This window comes from Nicotiana tabacum, chromosome 1, assembly GCF_000715075.1.
Source record: "Nicotiana tabacum cultivar K326 chromosome 1, ASM71507v2, whole genome shotgun sequence".
Lineage (NCBI taxonomy): Eukaryota > Viridiplantae > Streptophyta > Magnoliopsida > Solanales > Solanaceae > Nicotiana > Nicotiana tabacum.
In genome coordinates, this window is record NC_134080.1 from 11,817,971 (window position 1) to 11,845,374 (window position 27,404).

Genomic DNA, 27,404 nt, shown 5'->3' on the forward strand with positions numbered 1-27,404 from the left:
ATTTAGAATTAATTGTTATGTAACAATTTTGCTTATATATTCAATATGGCAAGTCTATTAATACACTTTTTTTTTTGGTTTCTCCCCCATATTAGTATTTGCGCCTTGGATTACGCCTCCTACAGACATTTGTGTAATAATTAGCAAATTAAATCATTATTTATACTTGGAACATGTCATTTTCACACTTCTCCTAGACAATTTTTCATACTACTTTTTCCTTAGGTAATCTTTCACACTAATAGACGCGAGCTTGGGTATTTTTAAGTAGTACGGAATGTTTGGTACACTTTGAATCTACTATAGATGTTCAATCGGAACAAAGCCTAATTAAAGTATTTAATTGTAAAATCGTGGCAACTTTAGATATCTTTGTATATATTTTACTTTTTTTCTAAAAAATTTAGAGCTGAAACCCAGGAATAACGGTAAAGTTGTCTTCGTGTGACCTATATGTTACGGTTTCGAGCCTTGAAAGCAGTCATTAATGCTTGCATTAGGATAGATTATTTAAATCATATCGAGAGTGGGATCTTCTTCTCGTATCTTCCATAAATACAAATGTCTCGTGCACCGGGTTGCCTAAACCCGAGATCTAGTCTAATTAAAGGTGGAAAGATATTATATATGTGCCCTGCTCCTACCACAAACACTGTTGACTGCGTAATTCAACTACACAGGTATAATATACACAGGCTCTCTCTCTAAATCTTGTTTCTCTTCTTATTTCGCTTTGCATCCTCACAATGTATTCTCTCAATTTTATTCGAAAATATTTGAGTCTCTACAGCTTCCGCCTCCTGAAAAGATTGCAATTTGCATAATATTTTGTTATCTTTGTACAATTTCCAGAAAAGAACCTTTTATTGTGCTTGTTTAGCTTGATTATGTAAACTGTATGGAAGAAAGAGTCTGAATTTATGAAAGCTGCTACAAAAAAAGAATCTGACAAGACATTACTTTGCATCTACCCCTCCAAAACACACACACACACACACACACACACTAATAGAGTCATATAAAAAGGTTGAAAAGAGAGAATTGTTATTATAACTGAATAAAAATGTGATCTTCTTTTCATATGGTTCAAAGACTTGGCTTTGGTTGTAAGATTAAACTGAATAAAAATGTGATTTGCTTTACTATATTATTGATTCTATTTCACATTCTTTAGTATATTTGTTGATTTTTATGCAAAACATGACAGTCTGAAATTCTAAAACTTGCTGCAAAGAAGTATCTGAGAAGACAATACTGTGAATCTACCCCTCCATAACACACACACACACACACACACACACACTCTAATTCAGTCTATGTTGTGCGGACTCTCCAAGTATGTTGTCGTACCTATGTAGGATCCAATGCACTACTTCTGGAGGATCCGATACGCACCCATCAGTATTTTCGAAGAGTCCGAGCAACATAGAATTCAGATATATATAAAGGGTGAAAAGAGAGAAATGTGATTAAACTGAATAAAAATCTGATTTTTTTTCCTCTTGGTGTTTGCTCTCACATGCTCTTCCCTATTATTTCTCATATGGTCCAAAGACTTGATGGTTATGAGTTTAATCTAAATAAAAATGTGAGCTTTTAAACTATATTGTTGATTCAAATTGGCATTTTTTTAGTATATTTGTTTTTCTTTATGCAGCACATGATAGGTTTCATTATATGTTAATGTTAACTTTCTGTTTATATGTTGAATTGCAGGCAAAATAGTGAACTTTCAGTTTCTGTAGTTTTCTTGTGAAAGCTGTTATTTTGGTGAGAGCTGTTAGTTTGGTGAAGGTTGTTATTTTGAAGCTCTTTGTAAACACTAATAATATGGGGTTGAAGCTATTCGAGGGTGATGATGATGACATCGAGAAGTTGGACAAGATCGAGATCAATGAGGAATTTGCCCGTCGATACGAGCATAATAAGAAGAGAGAGGACTTGCAAAGGCTGGAAGAGCTGAAGAAGAAAGGCCTCATCGATGACTCTGACAACGAAGACTCCTCTGAAGCCGACGAAGAAGAAGAAGAGGAGTATTTGAACCTTTCGAGTAATTTAAAGTTAATTGATGCTTTGCTTAAGATAAAGAAAGGTGATCCAATTTTGAATAATAAAGATGCTAAGTTATTCGATTCTGAATCTGAATCTGAATCAAATTCTGTGTTGAAGGAGAAGTATAAGGACGAGAAGAAAAAGCCAAAGTACTAGAAGGATGTAGTTTATAAGTATTTGATGGAGGATGGTCCGGAGTTTGGAGATAAAAAAGAAGAAGAAGAGAAGAAAGTGAAGACATATTTTGAGGAGCAACAGGATTTGAGAAAGGAATTTTTGAATGCTGATAAGGCGGATGAGGATGAAGAGGACTTGGTTAAGGTGAAAGTGAATGAGAAAGCAGGGGATGAGTTAGGTAATGACGAGGAGGTCTCTATGGAGCTTGCTAAGAAGTTGGATGAGGCTTTTGGAGAGGATGACAGGTTTTTAAAGGATTATTTTGGGAACGATATGGGGAGGGATGATAAGAAACAAAAAAGAGATGATGTGGAGGAGGTTGAGTTTTCGGAGGATGAGGAAGAGATTGAGAGGCAATAGGATTACGAGAGAGATTTTAATTTTAGATTTGAGGAAAATGGGGGTGATCGAGTGTGGGGACATTCAAGGAAAGTGGAGGGATCGGTGAGAAAGAAGGCGAACGCAAGGAAGTTGCAGAGAGAGAGAGAAAAAGGAAAAGAGGATGGTTCAAGCGGAAGAGGAGAGAAAAGAGGAGTTGAAACGGTTAAAGAACTTGAAGAAGAAGGAGATGAGGGAGAAGCTTGAGAAGATTAAGGAGACTGCCGGGATAGGAGAGGACGAGGTATGCTTGTTTGATATGGATGATTTGGAGGAGGAATTTGATCCGGGTGATCATGACAGAAAGATGAACAAGGCTTTCGATGATAACTACTATGAGGCAAATGATATGGATCCTGAATTTGGAAGTGATAAGGATGAAGATGATGCCAAACTTGAGAAGCCAGAATTTGACAAGGAAGATGAATTACTTAGATACAATGTGGACGAACCTCGTGGTGATGATGATGATGTGGCTGAAGAAGGTAAGCGGACGAAGAAGAAGAGGAAGTGGCCTAGTACAGGAATGAAGATAGTCAAAGAACAGCTAATGGAAGAATATTACAAGTTGGACTATGAGGATACTATTGGTGACTTGAAGACAAGATTCAAGTATAGGCCGGTTAAGGCGAAGAGATTTGGGCTAACACCAGAGGAGATGTTAACAATTGAGGATAAAGAGTTAAACCAGTATGTTTCTTTGAAGAAGTTAGCACCTTATAGAGAAAAGGAATGGAAAGTACCCCTTCTTAAAACTCATCAAGTTAAAAAGACACTTAAAGGAGAAACATCAGATGTACCAAAAGCTGAAAAGAAGCCTAAGTTTGATAACAAGGAAAAATTTGCTGGTGAGACAGATGGTACAAGCAAACAATCGAGGCAAAGTAGGTGGCGAAAGAAAAAGGCTGAGTATAAGCTATCTACAGCAAGGCTTAAGGCATATTCAGCTAACACATCAGAGTCAAAGAGTAAAAAGAAGTAGCAGGCAGTTAATGAGGAGCAGCTCTGTATAACAGGTAAATATTATAATGAGAAACATATTGTTTGTTTCAGATTGTAATTCTGTCAATAGATTGAGGTTTAGTATATCCTGAAGTTAGGGAACAACTTGTTTAGTATACTTTAACTGTCAATATACGGTCAAATCTCTTTATAACAGCCTCAATTGTGTAAGTGAATATTTTGCATATGAAGGAGCGAAAGGATTTTCATCTCGAGATTTGAAGATTACATTCGTGATTCAAAGACTAAAATGTGTTCTTGGTTTTTCGTTGAGCAGTTGAAGGAGTTCGATGAGTACAATACAAAGAACATCGAGACACCAACGATAGCAAGAAAGTTTGTTGCACTGGGATTTTGTGACTTAACCATTGATGAAACTGGCATATTACCAAAAAGTGGCTTCATCAGAAATGTGAGTGTGACTTATTATATCAGTTTGACCTGTCTGAGGTCCTGTGGATTTTGAGATTGTATACTGGTTGTTCTAGATTCTGAAGGGTGAAGAGAGTTTTTTTTTTCTTTTCTTTTTGCTATCCTCTGATAGGAAACAACCTCTCTATCTCCATAAGGTAGGGGTGCTGCGTACACACTACCCTCCCCAGACCCCACTTTGTAGGATTATACTGGGTTTGTTGTTGTTGTTATCCTCTGATACATGCTGTTGCTAAATCTCACAATATGTAACTTTCAGCTTCATATAGTGCTGGGAGTGGTCCTGGAGGGAGTTCTGGAGGTGGTCGGGAGATATTAGTACAGCATTTACTTGTCAAAGAAGATGACCAGAAACTTTTACTGGAGCTTCTGAAAAGAACTGTAGAAGGTTAGTTTTCAATATTTTTGCTTAATGAGAAAAGACCCATTATTAAATTTTCCATGCTAAGTTATCAAATGAGTCAATGCCATGATTAAATTTGAAAACTAGTACATTAGTATAAAACAAATTTTCTCTTGATGCTTGTACTTTCAGATATATTGCTGACTGAATTGCTTGTTATATTCAGGAGAGGATCTAAGTGATCTGGCGGTGCAGTATTCCCTTTGTCCATCAAAAGAAGAAGGGGGAATGCTTGGTTGGGTGAGAAAAGGGCAAATGGTATGATTATGTCTTCAAAAGTATCATTCTACTTTTTCTCCCTGATAAAATGAGTTCATCAATTAAAGATATGGAATTGCTTGTCGAACAAGGTCGCAATGAAAGAAGTGAACTGGAGACTAAGCTTGCATCAGTGAGAAAAGAAGCTGAGGAGTCTTTGAAGGAATTAAACAATATGAGGTCTCTTAAGGATGAGAAGGAGGCATTAGCTGTGAAACTGCATTTGGAAATGGATAACTTTAAATCGAGATGCAATGAAATGAAAAGGATGTTGTTTGAGGACGAGGTGGAGAAAAATTGAAAAAGCAGGTGTCTCAATTAAAAGGTGATCTAAAGTAGAAAGAGGATGCATTGAATAGCTTAGATAAAAAGCTCAAGAATGGCAGTCGTCGAATAGTAGCTTCTAAAGGAATGAAAGCAACATCAAAGAACAACAAGTCCATACCCACATCTGCAGGCTCAAGAGAGGTTGCAAGTCTTAAAGAGAAGATAAAGTTGCTTGAGGTAAACTTTTACTTGCATTTTCTGTTTCTGAATGTATTCCAACTTCAATACGAATTGCTGTCTGTGTCGTCTTTTACATATTTTCAAACTTTACAATATGCATAGGTTGTCTTTATGATCTTACTAGGAAATAAACTGTCTGTACTTCCTTTATTACTGGACCTTTGTGTTTCCAGTCGCTTAAAATTTTACGTGAATTGGTATATGAAATACCAACTGCTCTTAATTTTGTGCGATTGTTCCACGACCAGCAGGGTCAGATCAAGCTGAAGGAAAGTGCACTTGAGAGTTCAACAAATTCATTTTTGGAGAATGAGAGAGATCTTCAAGACAAAATAGAGGAGTTAGATAGAAGATTAGAAGATCTTAGTCAGAATGCAGAAAGGCTGTCTGAACAAGAGTCCCGAAAGGTCAGCTGCAAGCCATCTTTATTCTGCTTTTATCACAAAACTTAAGTTACTTTAGTAAACGTCAGCAGCAAGACAGTCAGTTTATTCTGCTGTTGAGAACTTATTAATCGGTTCACAAGGAAAACAAATTGAGCATACAAGTATTATTGCATGGTTACGGCTCCAGTTCTAAGCACAATTAATCGTTCAAGTTTGACTTGACACGGATGTGATATTAGCTCGTATTGACTTTTGTGATAGAGCATTCTAAGTTTTTGGTTCATACTGGATACAGGTGGCTGCAGATGTTCTACCTCCAGGTTCTACGACATGCACAGGGGAGAGGTACGAGTTCTCATTTTTCTAATTGTCTTTCTAGCCTTATCTATCAAATCTTGCTCAAGCGCTTACTAGAAATGTGAAAAGCCAGTGTAGATTTTGAATGAAGTCCTTCACTAAACATCCATTTGGTTGTTGAGCAAAATAAAAGTTAAAAGATAAAGACTAATAAAATGCAACCGTGTGTGTGTTGTGCTAGCTGTTTCTGTTACTACTGCTAAAACATTTTTCATTCAACTTTTATTTAACAGAGATTTTTATTTTTTACTTATTTCTAGCTCAGCAATGATATATCTCTATAGGTACAAAGGCTTGGATTTTCTTTAGCAACAAAACAAAGTTTTAACTTGGCAACTAAGTTTTGCTGCTATTTTTTTGTTTGTCACCATTTTTTGCAGGTTGGTCTAATCCAAAATCTCAAGTGATGTATACAAAAGGTGAAAAAGAAGTTCTAGGACTAAATATCAATGGTAATGACTCATCAATTTTTCAAAACTTTTTGGATACACAAATCCATCAACAAACACCACGAGTTTTGTTAAGTTTTTGGATGTGTACTTTGTAGGGTTCTTCAAAATCTGGAGTTGTTGGCGAAGCTTTGTTTGACTTTTCGAGTTATGCAGATGCAACTAAGGTTTCCTTGGTGTCTCTTCCTCTCAAAAATTCTAAATCTGAAGCTGTGTTGCATGTAAGTCTCTTTGCTAGAAAATTATTAGGATTGATATTTTATAAATTCTTTGCAATTGTGTAATTAGTTTCCAATTGCTATTGTTGAACTGTAGGTTTCAATTCAGATGATTCTGCTGATCAAAGGTGTTATCAATGATTTTTGTGTGTGTGTTTTAGTACTTGATTGCCTATTGCCTAAAGTTAACAAAATTTCCCACTTTTTGGTGTTTTTGCTTTTTACAGTGTTGTCGAAGAAATCGAAACTGCAAAACTTAATTCTCTGGATAGAAGCTTGAGATCACAATTAAGCAATGATGATTTTGAAGCAATAGTTAAAGACAATTTTATTGAGGTAAACAAATTAAGACCTCGGTCTGATTCATGTCATCTGAGCTAAGGATCATATCCTCAGACTTTGTCATAGTTCGAATATTTTAAAGCTTGCATATCGCAATTTGTTATTGATCATAGATTTTGGGAGCAATTTCTCATAGCCTGCTGCTATTGCACGTGGTTGTTGACTGATAACTCACGCACGTGTGTGTTTGTGTATATATCAATATCATTCAATCAAATTATGCCTCGTTTTTGGTTTTCTGATTATTTGCTGACAAGATCGTGTCATTATTTTTCCTTGGATTTGACAGGATGCTCTGGCCAACAAACCTACATCACAAAATGGTGGAAAGAACGGCAACTGCCGGACATCAAGCGAATCTGATATTACCCTGTCCAGTTCCGGAAGCAGCTCAGGGCATTGAAGAACAACACGGTTCATCACGAGCAAATAAGCTTTCCGTCCTCTCTGAGTAATGCTTTGGTTCCCCTGAAGCAAAATACCAATGTCTCAACGACAGTTCATGAAGAAAGTCTGAATGCACAATGGGAGTGGATGGGAGGTTCTGCTTTTGACGTGAGTACAGATGTTGTTGAAAAGCTCAAAACTGAGCTCATAGCTATGGCTAGGCAAGCAGACATGTCGGATTTGGAACTACAGACTCTTCGGAAGCAGATAGTCAAGGAGAGCAAAAGGGGACAGGACCTCTCAAAAGAGGTAGCTAGTTTGAAAGAGGAACGAGATGCTCTCAAGGAAGAATGCAATAAACTTAAAGCCTCACTGAAACGTATGGACGAGACAAAGTCCAAAGACAAGTTGCTTTACGACAATGGGGATATTCAGGCTCTTGTAGATGAGCTTAGGCAAGAGTTGAATTATCACACGGACATGAATGCAAATCTTCAGATACAACTTCAGACGACACAAGAATCTTATTCTGAACTAATTCTTGCTGTTCAAGATCTAGATGAGATGTTGGAACAGAAAAACCAAGAAATCACTAACCTGTCCAACAAATCAACGACACGCGATGATGCTGACAAGTTTCCAGATGTTATCTCCAACTCCAAGCATGAAATGAGTGATGAAGAGCAAAAAGCACTTGAGCAGCTTGTGAGACAGCATAGCGATGCCAAGGAAACATACATGCTAGAGCAAAAAATCATGGACCTGCATGGTGAAATTGAGATCTACAGAAGAGACAGAGACGATTTAGAGATGCAGATGGAGCAACTTGCCCTTGACTATGAGAACAATTAAAGATGCAATATGAATGTTCCTCTTCGTATGCCACTGCAAGTCAAATGGAAGCCCAGATCGAGAGCTTGGAGAACGAGCTGAAGAAGCAATCTGACGAATTCTCTGACTCTTTGGTCACGATTAGTGATCTCGAAGCTCAAGTGAGGAATTTGGAGGAAGAATTGGAAAAGCAAGCCCAGGGATTTGAAGCTGATTTAGGCTCGTTGACTCGTGATAAAGTTGAACAAGAGCAGAGAGCAATACGAGCTGAAGAAGCATTGAGGAAGACAAGATGGCAAAATGCTAGTACAGCGGAGCGGCTTCAGGAGGAATTTAAACGACTCTCTGTTCAAATGGCATCCACCAAGCAATTGATTCAAGTGAAATGACCCTTGACCACCAAAGGATGTGGTGCAGTGGATGAGATTGCTCTTCCCTTAACCAGAGGTTTCGGGTTCGAGCCCTCGGTATGGAAAAATTCTTGGTAGGGAGCGCTTCCCCCCAATGGGGCCCTACGCGGCGCGAATCCGAATATAGTCAGGCTCCACTGCGGGTGGGAAACCAAAAAAGAAGTGAAATGACCCTTGACCTCGTGAGATCTCAAGCTGTATAAGCAGAGCATTTGTGTAAAAGGCCATTTTAAAAATTTAGGATATTTATATCGAGGAGCTTCACCTATGGAATTGGAAACTTCATAATAATGATTATTTTTCAAATATAAACAAGACTGGCTTCTTTAGGCCATTGTTTTAAATTCTGTCCCACGTTACTCAGTACTAATTTTTATCAGCAAAAAAATAAAAAGATTCTTCCAATTACTTTTAAAAAGAAAATTTCAACCCATTCGGCTAACAGAAATTAAAAAATAATAATAAAGCGTGGCTTTATAAAATGTCATACAGTGAAAATAGTTCATATAAACCCCTCATCTGCAATTTGGTTCTGCTTTTGATTCACAAACTAAGTGGATGCTACATTCCAAGTCCCCTAGACCTTGTTAAGCTCTCTACAACTCAGAAAAGATTTGGAAATAACAAAATTAATAAATATTTAATTTTCTTAATTATATGTGTATCGATCTTTGCTGTATGTTCATCTCAAATCTTAAGCTAGCTACAAGTAATTTTCCATTTGGAGTTTTCTTTTCTTATTAGTTTGATTATTGTGAATCGAGTCGATTCTTTTAGCTTGAAATTCAGAAACGTAGTTTTAAGGATTCTTGGTAAGGAAATGTCTCGCATAATTTCTCCTTTACCTATTTCTCCCTTAAATTTATTCTACAATATATATTAACAGTTTAAAACTAAAGTTGCCATTTAATTGTAGTCATTAATACGTAAAAGAGGACACTGACAATAAAAGGAAACAAAGATTCAGCAAAGAAAACAAATAAGGAAATACTAATATATGTACATTAAGAGGAAGATATGAATATATTTGACTAAGTAAGAAAATTCTTTCCTTTTTCTCTCCCTTCATATCCGTTACTTAATTTTAATTAAATGTTAATGCAAAACTTTCAAACAGATTCTCTCATTATTTCTCTATAAATTCATAGAACAGTTCATCACCAAGACACAAAAACACATGCATTCATAGCTTCGTGCAAGATCTGAAGGTGACTTTTTGACACTTCTTTTTGTGCTTTATAAATCATCATTTTTCTGGCTATTTTCTTATAACTTTAGAATATCAGTAGTTACAGTGTAGTGATAGTATATTGTCCTCATTTACTAAAAATGATAATATTTGCAAGCATGCAATGAACGTGATTATAGCTTTGTTTTAATTTTGGTTCCTTAATATTAGTTTGTCATATTTACATGTATTCAGCAGTTGCCGATAATTTTTTTAGAATTCAGAATATGTTGATTCATCAAAGAAATGTACTACAAACTTCGCTCGTACTCTATTTTCTTCTGAGTTTTGACGGAGTTCAAGGAGAAATGAAGCTGTCCAAACTAGAGGAACTAGCGTTAGAGAAGCAACTTAAACTTTTGAACAAACCAGCGGTCAAAACAATCAAGGTATGCATTTTTGGGATATTTCTTTAATAAGCTCTTTAATGATTCTTGTTTTATGCTAATATATACACTTTGTATAAAAAAAAATACAATACCCTTCCATCTCATAATATCCATGAAGAATTTTAACAATCAAGTTAAATGTCGGTAAACCGAGTATTTACAACTTAATATTTACCATACTTTTTTTCGTATTTTATGTTGTAGTTGAAAATCGTGAAATTTCTAAATTATAATTTTTGACTTATTCACAAATTTGTTATTAGAAAAGTAAGGCACAATATATAACTCATTTCACAAAAGCCTATATATATTCATTTTGAAAGTCAGATATGGTAAACTGCTAGACAGATGAAGCATTGCTTATTATTTACTACCAACCATTTTATTCTACAATATTTTTATTTATTCACAAGTTATTACATTTCAAAAGCATGATCTTGAATAGTACAACCAATATTAAAGTTTATGAATTTTTTGCTCACAGACTGAATGGGGGGTTACATACGATTGTGTGGATTTCTACAAACAACTTGCATTTGATCATCCAGCATTGAAGAATCACAATTTTCATCCCGAGGTATGTATTTACACTTTCTTTTTGTGTATTCAACTTTATATGGATGAAGTATTAATGTTAATAGATAATTTAAACAAGTTTTGGATTGACAGATGAAACCCACTTTATCAACGATAAATCAAATATCAAGTACCTCAACTGTTGATATATCTTCAAGGAAAGTGTTAGAGAATGGAGGTTGTCCGTCCGGAACTGTTCCCATCAAAAGAGTTACCAGAGATGATCTTATTAGACAAAGACGTATGCCACCGCCAGAAAATGTAAGATAATATATTACACCAATTCACAACTTTCTTGATAACTTCATTTCTGGACAACAAAATAGATAATGTACAAAAACGAAGCCCAATTAGATTGACATAAGATAATATTACACTCAATTCAAGTATAAATCCGACATACTTTTTTTTATTGTATTGTGCAGACTAACAACATTCTTGAGACAACTGGAGGATACAGGGTACATGAATTGGATATTTTTTTTATTCATTTTCTGTGTTATGGATTTATCATTTGACCACTTCCTATCAGCTCCACCTAAAATTTCAAGTGAATAAACATAGAGTTAATTTGGATAATCTATGTAACGAGTAAAGGTAAATTTTTATCTTTTATATGCAGCGTGCAATTGTTCATACTCCAAGTGATCCAAATAACAAATTTGCGGGAGCTGGAATGGTAGCTAGTCTATGGAATCCTTATGTTGAAGGTCAACAAAATAGTGCATGCCGATTGAAGATTCAAAAAGGACAAGATAGTATGCAAGTTGGATGGAGAGTAAGTTTAACCCCTTATTTATTAATAATTTAATTAATTTCTTACTTACAATAATTTTAAAATTTTAGAGGACAGATACAGAAAAGGAAATGGAACGGGAGATCGCGATGGGGATTGAATTTTATGCCTCTGGGATTTCCATCATTGAACTTTCACTCAATAGTTATAACAGCTTATTTCTTGTTTTAGGTGGATCCAGCATTATATGGAAATAATCATACTATGTTTTTTATACATTTCCAAGTAAGTCTCTTGGGTACTTCATTAAATGATTTCTATCTTTGTGTTCATGAAACTAGTATCTTTAACTTATTAGTTGTTCACCTCAACAGATAATGGTTCATGAATTTTTAAATATTTCTTAGGCTGGAAATGTGCATTGCTTCAACACACTATGTCCTGGTTTTGTAATAGTAAACAATGACATATATCTTGATTCTGAATTCGAACATATTACTCACCGAGGGGACGATCAACAGTGGGAGTTTGTTATGTACATTGATCGTGTAAGATTTATGTATCTTTTTGTCTACTTTATTAAGTTTTTTTCAGTAATTCTTTAGATTAGATTTTTGAAGCGTTTTAAAAATACTAACATACATCTCCTTCTGAAAACTAAAGGATCTAGCAAATGGAAATTGGTGGCTTTTGATTGGAGATAATCAGACAGCAGTTGGGTTTTGGCCTCCAGGAATTTTCACTGCATTAGCAAACGACTTTGCTACGAATATTGAGTGGGGAGGGGTGACATATACTCCACCAGGTGCACCTTATCCTGCAATGGGCTCTAGCTTTTTTCCTGATCAATATCAACCAGATCCTTCTCTTGATGCTTACTGTAGGGGACTTATAGTTTTAGATGATAAAGGCGTGACGATAAATGCAAATAACACACCCATATTTATTGATAGTCGCTATTTGTACCACGTTACTGATGAACCAAATTGGGGACCTGGACAGTTTCCGCATTATATGTTTTACGGTGGACCTGAAACAAAGTATGTGCCCCCTTTGTAGAGTTGTTATGTAGTGTAAGCTTTGGGCTGAATGTAATAATTAGATATCTAGTAATTTGGTTTAGTCTTTGTCGTACGCAGTAGAATACACTGTGAGGTGCCACACTGCGAAGTATTATAAAATGTTACTACTTGGAGAATATTATACACAAGTCGGTTTTTGGCCAAAAAAAGATAGAGTAGCAGGAGCAAAGGTGGTTTATCTTGATAAGATTAGGGGTCACTCTTTGTGAAAATGATTCTATCAGTTATTCTCTTTCCTTTGTAAATATAGAAGTTTGTATAAATCTATTTCTTGAGCCATAATTCACTTGACCAGATGATTAAACTAATCAAGTATTTGGAATGCAACACAAAGTAATGGAGTATAAAAAGAACAAAGACAAACAAATGACAAAATGGTCCCAGGAGTACTAACCTATGTTTCTCGGCAAGCATCATAACTAGAGTCTGTTGCTATCCGGTCTATGCGTAGCTTATGAATTTTCACTGTGAACATTCCTCAAACACATGGTAAGCATCTTTAATGTTCTTGCTATCCAGTAGAATTCTTCATTTCTTTTGATCAAGTAGTTAAAGATCGAGGCTGTTGAGCTAAAAAAATTACTCTTTTAGGAACCAAAAATGAAGGTTGTCTCCCTGTAAGAAATGAGGCAGTCCACAATTTACCACCATGAAAACACTGATTCAGTCCATTCACATATAAAAACCGCCACTGTGAACACTTCCATTTTCAAACAAGCAAAGTGCAAAATATAGGTCTCAAGATTCGTTAAGGGTGAGGAGGAAGATGGTATATGCTAGTTCAGATGACATTTGTATTAATAAATTGATGGAATTCAGATTGAACTACAAGCAACTGATTCAAGTGAAATGAGATGAGCCTTGACCTTGTGAAATCTCGAGCTCTATAAACAGAGCATTTGCATAAAAGGCTATTGTTTAAATTGGATAAAATTCACAAATAGCCACCTTTTAGCCTCTATAGTTGACAAATAGGCACTATCATGAAATTTTAAATTATACTCTCCTCGTTACAACTTATAAGTGAACTTATTTCCTTTTTGGTCCATTCCAAAAAGAATGATCCCTTTTTAAATTTGAAAATAATTTAGCTTAAAATTCTAATTATACTTTAGTGATAAGCTTTTATAACCACACAAATACTATAGAGTCTATTAGTATACTGTATTTGTAAAATAATTCTGGAAATATAAATGAACATAAACAGAAATGAACATAAACAGGAATGAACAACGAAATAATAGAAAACCAATTCGAGTCCACTGAATTCACAGTGTTTCCTTAAGGAATTTAATCCCCTCCTAGTACCCAAGGTTATGGATTATTTTCTCTCATGATAGAACGAATTACACACTAGTGTAGTAGTACTTCAAACCCCAGTGTTTCAGCGAACACAAAGTTCGGTAGCAAATCACTCTTACTATTGCTTTGTTTGATTTTTAAACTATGCAGAAGAAGGAGAAGAAACTCAGAAAATTGTATCGAAATTCTGAGCAGAATAGTCTTGTATTTATAGCCTAAGTTGGGCTGAAATCTAAAGAGGTGCAACTTTTCAGAATTGATGTCTATGCAAAACGGCCATAGTGCCATTACATAAATGACTATTTACTCAACAATAAAGAGGGAAAATAAAGAGGAAAAATTGAAGAGAGCAGTTAATTTTCTGTTACCAAAACAGAAAAAACGGATTGGAGGATTTAATATTAATATTTATTTTAATATTAATATTCTGTTATTAAAACAAATATTTAATAACATTTCTGTTAATATTTACTATTAACAAATAAATTTGATCCAAAAAGTTAATCAATCAATCATTTGACCAAATCCAAATCCAAATCCAAATCCAAAGCCGAAGCCGAAGTCGAGCCGAGTGAGCGACGACGACGGCGTGAGGCTTGCCTTCTTCTCAACTCTTTAAAAGATACAAGAAGAGCAATTGTTTATATACCCCTAAAAAACCTCTTCCTCTTCCAATATGGGACAATGTCCATTTGCCATGGGGGAACTTAAAATTTCACTCAAAAATTTCATTTCCCTCCATTTCCCATTCACCATTTGTTATGTATTTAATATATTAAATACATAACAAACCCAACAATCCCCCACATGAATGGGGAATGGCTATATCACGGAAGTATGCATGAAAAACTGTGTGATTTGCAAGCAAGGATTAATTGCATCTGAATAAGTAGGTTTCCCTTTGAACTTTCTGTAGTGAACTTATGTCGGATATACTCGATCAATCGGTAGATTTGATATCTTTGAACCGTCGAACTTTGGTGTATACCTAGACAACCACAAGTCACACGACCAACCCTTAACCGTCTTTGGTTCTCATTGTTGTGTTCGTTTCAGCCATGGACGCCGCCTGGTTTCATAAGTGCATAGAAAATTGGCCTTGTAAAATTCTCCTTGAAGCGGCTAACACTTCACACTTACATAGGTGATTCCTAAACGTGTCATCCCGTAGATACACTATTTGATATACCCCGTATCAAATTTAGAAATCATTAAAAAGCCTTAATGCTTTATCCTTGGTACTGAACATTGTCTCATCACGAGAATGGACCAAAAGTTTAGTTGACAATGTTGAACCGCCATTAATGACTTTGTTTGATCTCCTTGAACCTAGATCTTGGGATCTCCAGTCTTCTAGGTAGAGTTACCGCCACAATGACTTGTTCTCGGCCACAGTCTCATTCCCCTTGATGATTTCTCAACTACCTCTCTAGTTAGGCCTTTTGTAAGTGGATCCGACACATTATCACTTGACTTTGCATAATCAATCGTGATAATTCCTCTAGAGAGTAATTGCCTAACGGTTTTATGTATTCGTCGTATATGACGAGATTTACCGTTATACATAACGCTCCCAGCCCTTCCAATTGCCACTTGACTATCACAATGTATGCATATTGGTACCAACGGTTTGAGCCAAAATGGAATATCTTTCAAGAAATTCCGGAGCCATTCAGCTTCTTCACCGGCTTTATCTAAGCTATGAATTTAGCCTCCATTGTAGAGCTGGCAATGCAAGTTTGTTTGGACGACTTCCAAGATACCGCTCATCCACCAATAGTGAATACATATCCACTTGTGGATTTGGAATCAGTTGATCCAGTGATCTAATTTGCATCATAGTATCCCTCAATGACCGCATGATATTTAGTGTAGTGCAAAGCAAAGTCCTGGGTATGTACTAAATATCCCAAAACTCATTTCATTGCCATCCAATGAGATTGACCTGGATTGCTCGTATATTGACTCAATTTACTTATAGCACAAGATATACCTGGTCGTGTACAATTCATGATGTACATTAAGCAACCCAACATACGAGCATAATCCAACTGTGATATGCTTTGGCCTTTGTTCTTTGCTAATGCAAGATTCACGTCAATTGGAGTCTTTACAACTTTAAAGCCCAAGTGCTTAAATTTTTCAAGTACTGTCATATAGTAAGATTGTGACAATGCCAGACCTTGATAAGTCTTCTGGATCTTAATTCCTAGAATTAAATTAGCAACTCTCAGGTCTTTCATATTAAACTTGCTAGTTAGCATACGCTTAGTAGCATTTATGTTGGCAATGTCATTACTCATTATGAGCATATCATCCACGTATAAGAAAACAATGACTATGTGATTTGGAACATTTTTAATGTATACACATTTATCACATTCATATATCTTAAATCTATTTGACAATATTGTTTGGTCAAATTTCGCATGCCATTGTTTGGGTGCTTGTTTTAATCCGTAGAGGGACTTGACAAGTCTACAAACCTTCTTTTTTTTTACCTGGAACCACAAACCCTTCAGGTTGTTCCATGTAGATTTCTTCCTCCAACTCTCCATTTAAGAAGCCTGTCTTAACATCCATTTGATGGATTTCAAGACCATAAACTGCAGCTAATGCTACTAACGTTCGTATGGACGTAATTCTTGTAACTGGAGAGTATGTATCAAAATAGTCAAGGCCTTCTCGTTGTCTATACCCTTTGACTACAAGTCTATCCTTTTATTTGTCAATAGTGTCACCATCTTTCATTTTCCTCTTAAAGATCCATTTAGAACTCAATGGTTTATTTCCAGGAGGAAGATCAACCAATTCCCATGTATGGTTGTTCAGTATGGATTCTATTTCACTATTGACTACCTCTTCCATAACAATGATTCCGAAGAAGACATAGCTTCTTTAAATGTTTGAGGCTCATTTTCCAATAAGAAAGTCACAAAATCTGGTCCAAATGAAGTAGACGTTCTTTGACTTTTACTACGTCTTGGATCCTCCTAGTTAAGTGTACTTTCTTTTGTTTCTTCCCGAGGTCGTTTAGATCCTTCACCAATCGACTCATATTTCTTTTTATACGGATATATATTTTCAAAGAACTCAGCATTATCTGATTCTATAACCGTATTATTATGAATGTCAGGATTTTCTGATTTATGAACCAGAAATCGATATGCTTTATTATTAGTCGCATATCCTATGAAAACACAATCAACGGTTTTCGGTCCGATTTTTACTCTTTTGGGTTTAGGAACTTGCACTTTTGTCAAACACCCCCACACTTTAAAATAATTCAAGTTGGGCTTCCTTCATTTTCATTTTTCATATGGAATGGATTGTGTTTTGCTATGGGGTACTCAATTTAGAATTTGGCTAGCCGTAAAAACGGCTTTCTTCCACAAGTTCTGTGGCAAACCAGAACTTATCAATAATGCGTTCATCATCTCCTTTAATGAACGATTCTTTCTTTCTTTCTGCAATCCTATTGGATTGGGGTGTGTAAGGGGCCATTGTTTGATGAATAATTCCATATTCTAAACATATTTGTTCAAAAGGAGATTCATATTCACCACCCCTATCACTTCTTATCATTTTGATTTTCTTGTTAAGTTGTGTTTCAACTTCATTTTTGTATTGCTTGAATGTGTCTATTGCTTCATCTTTACTATTAAGTAAGTAAACATTAGCAATATCGAGTACTATCATCAATAAAAGTTATGAAATACTTCTTTCCACCGCGAGATGGTATTGACTTCATGTCACAAATATCTGTGTGAATTAAGTCTAAAAGATTTGAATTCCTTTCAACTGATTTATAAGGATGTTTAACATACTTAGATTCCACACATACTTGACATTTTGATTTGTCACATTCAAACTTAGGCAATACTTCCAAATTAATCATTTTCCTTAAGGTTTTATAATTAACATGACCCAAAAGTATATGCCATAATTTATTTGACTCAAGTAAGTAAGACGAAACTGAAAATTTATTATTATTTTCAACAACCATTACATTCAGCTTGAAAAGGCCTTCAGTGAGGTAACCTTTTCCTACAAACATCTCGTTCTTACTTATTACAACTTATCGGATACAAATACACATTTAAAACCATTTTTAACAAGAAGTCTAATAGAGACTAAATTCTTCCTAATCTCGGGAACATGAAGGACGTTGTTCAAAGTCACCACTTTGCCGGAAGTCATTTTGAGAAATATCTTCACACATCCTTCAATCTTGGCCTTTGCAGCATTTCCCATAGAAATCGTCTCATCGGGTCCAACAGGAGCATAAGTAGCAAAAACTTCTTTAACAGTACAAACGAGGGGAGTGGCTCCAGAATCAATCCACCACTCTTTAGGATTGCCCACCAAGTTGCATTCGGAAAGCATGGCACATAAGTCACCAACATCATCATGCTTTTCAACCATGTTTGCTTGACCCTTCTTCTTGTCTTTCTTCGGAGCACGACACTCCGTAGATTTATGTCTGGTTTTTCCACAGTTGTAGCAGTTTCCACTGAACCACTTCTTGCTTGGGTTATATTTCGGTCCACAAACCTTCTTCCTCTTTTTGTTCTCTTCAACAATATTTGCTCCCATTATTGTTGAGTTTCCACGGCCTCTCTTTTCAGCAGCTTTGTTGTCCTCTTCGATTCTCAACCGAATAATGAGATCTTCAAGGGACATCTCCTTGTGTTTGTGTTTCAAGTAGTTTTTGAAGTCCTTCCACAAAGGAGGCAACTTCTCAATCATCGCTGCTACTTGGAATGCTTCATTGATGACAAGTCGTTCAATGAAATTTCTGTTAGTAAAAATACTAAGATTACTAATTTCAACATCAATATTAATTTGATTTATACCTTCGGCAAGGAGATCGTGAATAATCACTTGCAATTCTTGGACTTAGGAACAGACTTGCTATCTACTATTTTGTAGTCCAAAAACTTTGTAGCAACGAACTTCTTCAACCCGGCATCTTCGGTTTTGTATTTCTTTTCAAGCGCAGTCCACAGTTCTTTTGACGTTTCTACGCCACTGTAGACGTTATACAAAGCATCCTCCAACCCGCTTAGAATATAATTCTTGCACAAAAAATCTAAATGCTTCCACGCCTCAATCACGAGAAAGCGTTCAGTTTCTGGAGTTTCATCGACCAGCACAGGAACTTCTTCCTTGATGAACTTCTGGAGACTTAGAGTAGTCAAGTAGAAGAACATCTTTTGCTGTCAGCGCTTGAAATCAATCCCGAAATTTTTTTCGGGTTTCTCCGCTGGTGCCAATGCTGCCGGTGTTGTTCGACTCGTTGAGGCATTGGCAGTCACCATCGGAACAACTTAGTTTCTGTTATCATTACTCATTTCCGTAAAAGAATGACACAAACGTTAAAATCACGTAGATTTTAATAGAGGACAAAACCACAAAGGTTTTACTCTCCAAAAATAGTGAGTACAAATACAGAAAATATATTAAATTCCTTAAGCTTGTTAGTATACTGTATTTTTAAAATAATTCTAGAAATATAAATGAACATAAACAGGAATGAACAACGAAATAATAGAAAACCAATTCGAGCCCACTGAATTCACAGTGTTTCCTTAAGGAATTTAATCCCCTCCTAGTACCCAAGGTTATGGATTATTTCCTCCCAGGATAGAACGAATGACACACTGGTGTAGTGGTACTTCAAACCCCAGTGTTTCAGCGAACACAAAGTTCGGTAGCAAATCACACTTACTATTGCTTTGTTTGATGTTTAAACTATGTAGAAGAAGGAGAAGAAACTCAAAAAATCGTATCGAAATTCTGAGCAGAATAGCCTTGTATTTATAGCCAAAGTTAGGCTGAAATCCGAAGAGGTGCAACTCTTCAGAATGGTTGTGGCCACAACATAAATGTCATTACATAAATTGCTATTTACTCAACAATAAAGAGGGAAAATTGAAGAGGGTAGTTAATTTTCTGTTACCAAAACAGAAAAACGGTTTGGAGGATTAATATTAATATTCTGTTATTAAAACAAATATTTAATAATATTTCTGTTAATATTTTACTATTAACAAATTAATTTGGTCCAAAAAGTTAATCAATCATTTGACCGAAGCCGAAACCGAGCCGAGCGAGTGACGACTATTGCGGCGCGAGGCTTGCCATCTTCTCAACTCTTTAAGAGCTAGAAGAAGAACAATTGCTTATATACCCATACAAAACCTATTCCTCTTTCAATATTGGACAATGTCCATTTGCCAAGGGGGAACTTAAAATTTCACTTAAAAATTTCATTTCTCTCCATTTCTCATTCACCCTCTTTTATGTATTTAATATATTAAATACATAACAAACCCAACAGAGTCTAGACCCCTTTCTGGCATATTTAGGACCACAAATGTCAAAAGTCTTCATTTTTTTAAACTTCATGTCAAGTCAAACAGGTTCACATAAATTGAAATGGAGGGAGTACGAAACTTAATTATCTAAGTATAGGTCTAAAATGGCTAACTATTGTACTACATTTTAAATTCTCGCGTTACTTCCTTAGTCTAATGGACGAAATTTTTTCTGCTAAGGAGAAAAAAGATTAATCTAATTACTTTTAAAAGCAAATTTAATCCCATAGACTAACGAGAAATTAAAAAATTAAAAAGTCGCCTCAAAAAGGGCAAAATAATCCATATATAAATAAGGTTCTACCATCTTCAAAAAAGATTTGAAAATAACAAAAGATACGAAGATAATTTTTTTTAATTATAAATGTTATCCATATTAATTTGTTGTCACTCATAACATTGATCTCAAATCTTAAGTTAGCTAAAATTAATTTTCCTTTTGGTGTTTCCATTTTCCCTATTTAGTTTAATTATATCTGAATCGAATCGATTTTTCCAATTTGAAATTCAGAAACTTATTCCGTAGAAGGATTTTTGGTAATGGAATGTAGGGGTGGGCATCGGTCGGTTCGGTTCGGTTTTGAACATTATCGGTTTTGTCTATCGGTTATCGGTTTACAAATATCATAACCCGATAACCAAACCGATAAGATATTGGTTATTGGTTATCGGTTAATCGGTTATATATCGTTATCGGTTTAACCGATAAGATAAAACAACTAAAAAATTTTGCAATATATAAAACAAAGAAATCAAACTGCCAGAACGTGTAAACTGCCAACTTTTGTTGTTTCTTAACAAAAGCACGCTCCCACTTCTGTGCAGTATCTACTGATGTCTGGCGGAGAACTGGTGGTGAGTCTTGCATCTTGACTCTTGGGGGCTGCGACAGAAACAAGAATGAGAACTGAGAGACAAACGACTGAAGACTGAAGAGTGAAGGTAATTAGGAAAATAAATAACCCTAGTATATACTTAAGGGTAAATTAGTAAATTACATCATTCTTATTGGGTTATCGGTTTTTACCCAATAACAAAAATGCAAACCGAGCCCGAACTGATAACCCAATAAAAAACAAACTTTAACCCGTTACCGAACCGTTAACCCAATAACCCAATACCGATAACCCAATAAAGAATTAACGGTTCGGATTATCGGTTTTACCCGATATATGCCCACCCCTAATGGAATGTCCTGCATAATTTCTCCTTACATGTTCTCCCTTAAATTTATTCTACTACCACTATATATCAACATTTTAAATTCGAATTTGACATATAAAAGCAGTCATTAATACAAAAAAGAGGACATTGACATAAAAGGAAGTAAAGATTCAGCAAAGGAAACAATAGGAAATACTAGTATGTACATTAAGAGGGAGATATGAATATATATATTTAGAATAAGAAAGAAAATAGCGCATTAAAGTGAAGGATTTGCACAATAGGAATATGGAATATTCTTGATAATACACACAAAACCCTCCCATTTTCATTCTAAAATGTGATATTAAAGTGGAAAATTTACAAAATAGCACATTTAAATTTCCCATTTTTTTTTATTTCAAAAAAATTCTCCCTTCTTTCCCTCTTCTTTCAATTCATATCAATTACTTACTTAACTTTAAATTTGATCAAAATCCAATTATTAAATATTCATGCCAACAAATTCCATAAAATAAGCTACTTTCTTTTTTATGGTTCACACTTACCATTTGAAAATCTCATCATTTCTCTATAAATTCATAGAAGAGTTCATCACCAATACACAAAAATACATAAACTCATATATAGCTTGTTGAAGATTTTAAGGTTCTTATTTGACACGTCTTTTTTTATTCTGTCTAAGTATTTTTTATCACTAATATACATGTATTTAGTAGTCGCTGATAAAAATAATTTTAATGAATTCAGAGTATGTTGATTCATCAAAGAACTATTCTACAAATTTTTTCTGGTATTATATTTTCTTCTGAATTATGACAAAGTTCAAGGAGAAACGAAGTTGTCCAAACTTGAGGAATTGGCGTTAGAGAAGCAACTTAAACGTTTGAATAAACCAGCAGTCAAAACAATTAAGGTATGTGTTTTTGGTATATTTTCTATGCGAATATCACTTTTGTATTTTTTTTAAAGGCAATGCCCTTTCATCCATGATGATTTTTAACAATCATGTTAAATATGATAAACTGAATTTACCAGTTTTTCGTAGTTATGTTGTAGTTGAAAATTGTGAAATTTTTAAATTATAATTTTCACATGTTCACTAATTTGTTGTTACATTTTATCAAGAAAATTAAGGCAAAATATCTCCTCTGGCAAAAGCCTATATATACTCATTTTGAAAGTTAGATATGATAAAGTACTAGACAGATGAAGCAGTTTATCATTTACCAACCATTTTATTCTACGTCATTTTTATGTATACACAAGTTACATTTCCATAGCATGATGTTGAATACACTACTAATAGAATAAGAATTAGCGACGGATAAATTCTGTAGCTAAATAACAAAATTTATCGCTAATGGTGACAGATTATCAAAATATTATGCTACCTACGAGCGATTTAGCAATAGATTAACGACGAAGTTCATAGCTAATTTCAGTATTTTTAATAGTAATAGTGCAACCAATATTACTAATAAGTTTATGAAATTTTTGCTTCACAGACTAAATGGGGTGACACATACGACTGTGTGAATTTCTACAAACAACTTGCATTTGATCATCCATCATTGAAGAATCACAATTTTTATCCCGAGGTATGTATTTATGCATTTTTTTGTGTACTCAACCTTATACAAATGTAAAACTGTCAATAGATAAATAAAATAAGTTTTGAATTGATAGATGAAACCTACTTTATCAACGATAAAGCAAATTCCAAGTGCTTCAACTGTTGATATATCTTCGAAGATATTGTTAGAGAATGAAGGTTGTCCTTCTGGAACCGTTCCTATCAAAAGAGTTACCAAAGATGATCTTATTAGACAAAGACGTATGCCACCGCCAGAAGATTTCACATTGGAATCTCACTTAGAGGATGTAAGATTATATATTACATCAATTTACAGCTATCTCGATTGTTCATTTCTGGAAAACAGAATAGACAACGCATGTTCTACCTATTTATTTCATTTTACTTAAGACTTCCTACAATTATAAAAAGGAGAAAATACTTTATGTATAAATCTGACTTATTTTTTTACTGTTTTGTGCAGACAACCCACATTTTGGAGGAAACTGGAGGATACAAGGTACATGAATATGATATTAAATAGTTTTTTCTTCATTTTTGTGTGTTATATTTTGCTTTTTGAAGTGAATAAGCATAAAGTTAACTTGAATAATCTATGTAATGAGTAAAGGAAAATTTTCATCTTTTATATTCAGCGTGCAATTGTTCATACTCCAAGTGATCCAAATAACAAGTTTGCGGGAGCTGCAATGATAGCTAGTATATGGAATCCTCATGTGGAAGGTCAACAAAGTAGTGCGTGTCGATTGAAGATTCAAAAAGGACCAGATAGTATGCAAGTTGGTTGGAGAGTAAGTTTAACTCCTTATTTTTAATAATTTAATTATATTTTCTTACTTGCAATAGTTTCAAATTTTTAGACGACAGATATAGAAAAGGGAAATTGAATGGGAGGATGAGATGGAGATTTAATTTTATACCTCATTGAACCCTTAATAATTATAAGGGGTCGTTTGGTAGGATGCATTAGATAAATTAATGTATGCATTAGTTTTGTGTATTAATAATATATTGTTTGGTAGACATTTTGAACCTATGTATTAGTTATACATCCTATTTGGTATTATCCTATGCATAACTAATGCATAGAAAACAATGGTATTAGCAATGCAATGGATTTTAATGCATGCATTAGCTTAGTTAAAGATAAAATTGTTCTTCAAAATTTATGTTTTATTAAAATATACTAGTTAGTATATTAATGCAAGTTCAAAATAATCCAAATAGTGAGAAATAAAATTATATCCCTAGTAAATAAATAAATACTTAGCATATTTTTTTTTATAAATAAATATTTAATTTATTTTACAACATAGGTAGACAAATAAAATAATTTTTTTAAAACTTTTTCATATAAAAATATTTCTCAACATATGTTTCTTTTAAAAAGTTAGAGTGTGGACTAGATTTGAGGGCATTTTTGTAAACAAATAATTCTTTTAGAAATTGTGCAATACTTTAATATATCAAACCAAACAATGGATAAGAAATATGTCAGCATAACTAATACCAGCATTACTAATACACCATATTCAGCATTATTCTTATGCACCCTATCAAACGACCCCTAACAGTTCTATTTCTTGTTTTAGGTGGATCCAACACTATATGGGAATAATCATACTAAGTTTTTTATACATTTCCAAGTAAGTTTTCTTGTGTTCATAAAACTATATATAGTATCTTTCAATTTAAATGTTCACCTCAATAGATAATGATTGTTCATGAATTTTTAAATATATTTTAGGCTGGAAATACACATTGCTTCAATACATTATGTCCTGGTTTTGTATTAGTAAACAGTAACATATATCTTGGTTCTGAATTCGACCATATTTCTCGACGAGGGAATGAGACACAATGGGAGTTTTTTTTCTACATTGATCGGGTAAAATTTATGTATCTTTTTATCTATTTTATTAAGTTTTTCAATAATCACTTAATATAAGAATTTTGATACATTTCCTTATGAAAACTAAAGGATCTAGTAAACGGAAACTGGTGGCTTTTAATTGGAGAAAATCAGACAGCAATTGGATTTTGGCCTCCAGGGATTTTTACGGCATTATCAAATGACTTTGCTACGAACATTGAGTGGGGTGGAGTGGCATATACTCCGCCAGGTGTACCATATCCTCCAATGGGGACTGGCTTTTTTCCTGCAATTCCAGATCCTAAGCTTGATGCTTATTGTAGGGGACTTATAGTTTTTAATAATAAAGGCGAGACGATAAATGCAGAAAAAACTCCCATATTTCTTGACAATCCAATATTGTATCGGGTCATTGATGAACCACATGGAGGACCCGAAAATTTTCCTCATTATATGTTTTACGGGGGACCAGATGATACACATATGTAGAATTATAGTAATTATGATTTATCTTTGCAAAATTCTATTTAATCTTGTTCATTAATTTGCGGTTGATAAAATCACAATCTTCCAACCTCTTTATGGAAGTTTCGTGCTTCAACTCTTAAATTAAATTTATATGTATAGGTGATTGTATATTAACCCAAATAGTCGCCTAACCAATCACTTAAACTAAAAATAATCGGTGGAGGTATAATATATGCATAATTTTATGTATTTTATGTGTATAATTGCGTATAATCAATATATAATCTATATGTATGGGTAGAAAATGTAAACAATGAATATGACCAGCTATTTGTGTAAAGATCCCCAAATGTTGTTACCATACCAAAAGAATCCAGAAATATACACTATATAATTGAAAAAGTGAACCCCAAACACTTCGAACAATCATAGTTTTAGTAATCCAAGTTGGAACTGGTCCTAATTAAGTTGCCAAATATATAGTATATCAACTTTAACCAAGGTTTCCATGACTTCATTGTATTTGTATATAATATCTAGAATGGCTCATTTCAATAGTTTAGTTGATAATACTTCACTTCTATTACAATGGTTTGATTGGTCTTTTTTTTTTTCTTTTTCTTTGAGGAAAGAAATATAAAACTTGTAGATAATATTATAAAATAAACTTTAGAAAAAAGGCCAATAACCAGTGTTTTAGTTGAGAAAAACGATTTGGATTTTCGTCCATTACAAGAGAAGAACCAATTAAAGACGCCATGGTATTAAGAAAAAAATGAGGAGAAAAATTAAGAGAAAATGAAATGGAAAGTCCAAGTCAGAATTAGAAAGTCTGTAATTCCTTCATACTTAATTTGTATACAATGCAACTTTCACCAAAACAGTACTGACTTATGTACAGTACAAAAACAACAATATTCAAAATGACCATATCTTTCTTGCCTTGATCGTCATGTGAAGAAAAGGCAATTGCCTTAATTAATTAGACTTAGATTTAAGACAATTGGCCCTAGAGTGGTAGGCTTATTTCCTCGCGTACAGTGTTCCATAGTAGACGACATAAGCTTGGCGATATACTACATGCCACGTAAGCGTATCGGATTTCGAAAAAAAATGAGTACGTACGCATCTTACCATGCAGTCATGTACTATATCACTATGACTGTACGCATATTAACCTGGATGGCTAGAAATATCGCTAGCCGTCTAGATTATTATGTGGTCATGTTGATATACATGATTGCACGTTCGATACGTATATTCTCGTTTTAATCAAAATGGAACAAGCATACGTGGGGAATCGTACGTAGTATCAACAAAAACCTTTTCATCGTCCAATACAGAGTGCTAACGCCGAGGACTATGCCTACCCCTCTAGGACCAAGGTCTTAAATCTGAGTCTAGTACTTTACAGTACCAGGCAACCTGAGAAAGTAAGAGGAATTGAGTAATTAAGGAAGAAGTAGGAAGTTAGAGGAAGAGAGAAAATGAAGAGAATTGTTTAAGTTGTTCTTTTCGATACAAATGCATTATATATAGGCAAACTTAAAGAGAGTTTGTTATTTGAAAGTAATTCAGTTTACTTGAAATGTAAATTGGATCACGGATTACTTTTTGTACATCGTTGGCATATAACTAATTTAGTCAAGCTAACAATAATGCAGAACCATGCACACTTAGTAATTTTCCCAAATTAAATTAACCACTTTTACATTTAGGGGAATATATCAGTGTCATTTGATTGTCATCTTGGTAATATTGGGGCTGAAAACTTTTGAGTTGGCATCTTCTTTATTTGTCTTTAAATCTTGCTAAATTCAAGTTGCTGTTGTTATTTATTATTTAATTGGTAGATAAGAATATGCCTTCTTTTTTTCTCTTAACCTTATCTTCACTAATTGTCCTTGTTTTATTATTATTTTTGGATAACGATCATGACATGATTGTAGGCAAGGGCGGATCTAGCCGTGAGTCTATAGGTTCCCGTAAACTTAGTAGCTTTTGTCCAAATCATATATTT

At 34.3% G+C, this 27,404-nt stretch overlaps 1 protein-coding gene and 1 pseudogene across 1 annotated transcript; both read left to right on the plus strand.

Moving 5' to 3' along the window:
* The first annotated feature begins 439 nt into the window (after nucleotides 1-439).
* LOC107795548 (protein kri1-like) lies at nucleotides 440-7,699 on the plus strand (annotated as a pseudogene).
* Nucleotides 7,700-10,125: 2,426 nt separating this feature from the next.
* LOC107795538 (uncharacterized) lies at nucleotides 10,126-25,405 on the plus strand. The gene is made up of 16 exons (XM_075218111.1): nucleotides 10,126-10,206; nucleotides 10,691-10,783; nucleotides 10,876-11,043; nucleotides 11,208-11,243; nucleotides 11,405-11,560; nucleotides 11,750-11,803; nucleotides 11,926-12,066; nucleotides 12,182-12,558; nucleotides 13,336-13,394; nucleotides 22,271-22,362; nucleotides 22,955-23,047; nucleotides 23,136-23,330; nucleotides 23,507-23,542; nucleotides 23,679-23,834; nucleotides 24,791-24,931; nucleotides 25,025-25,405. The coding sequence occupies exons 1-16, from the start codon at nucleotides 10,126-10,128 to the stop codon at nucleotides 25,403-25,405; spliced, it is 2,259 nt and encodes a 752-aa protein (XP_075074212.1).
* Nucleotides 25,406-27,404: the final 1,999 nt, after the last annotated feature.

What these genes read in the sequence shown, in the direction of transcription:
- LOC107795538 (XM_075218111.1), top strand. Translation starts at nt 10,126, where the DNA reads ATGAAGCTGTCCAAACTAGAGGAACTAGCGTTAGAGAAGCAACTTAAA. An exon ending in TGTTTTTTATACATTTCCAA is followed by an intron (nt 11,804 to 11,925) that starts GTAAGTCTCTTG and finishes AATATTTCTTAG; the next exon opens with GCTGGAAATGTGCATTGCTT. An exon ending in AGGAAACTGGAGGATACAAG is followed by an intron (nt 23,543 to 23,678) that starts GTACATGAATAT and finishes TTTTATATTCAG; the next exon opens with CGTGCAATTGTTCATACTCC.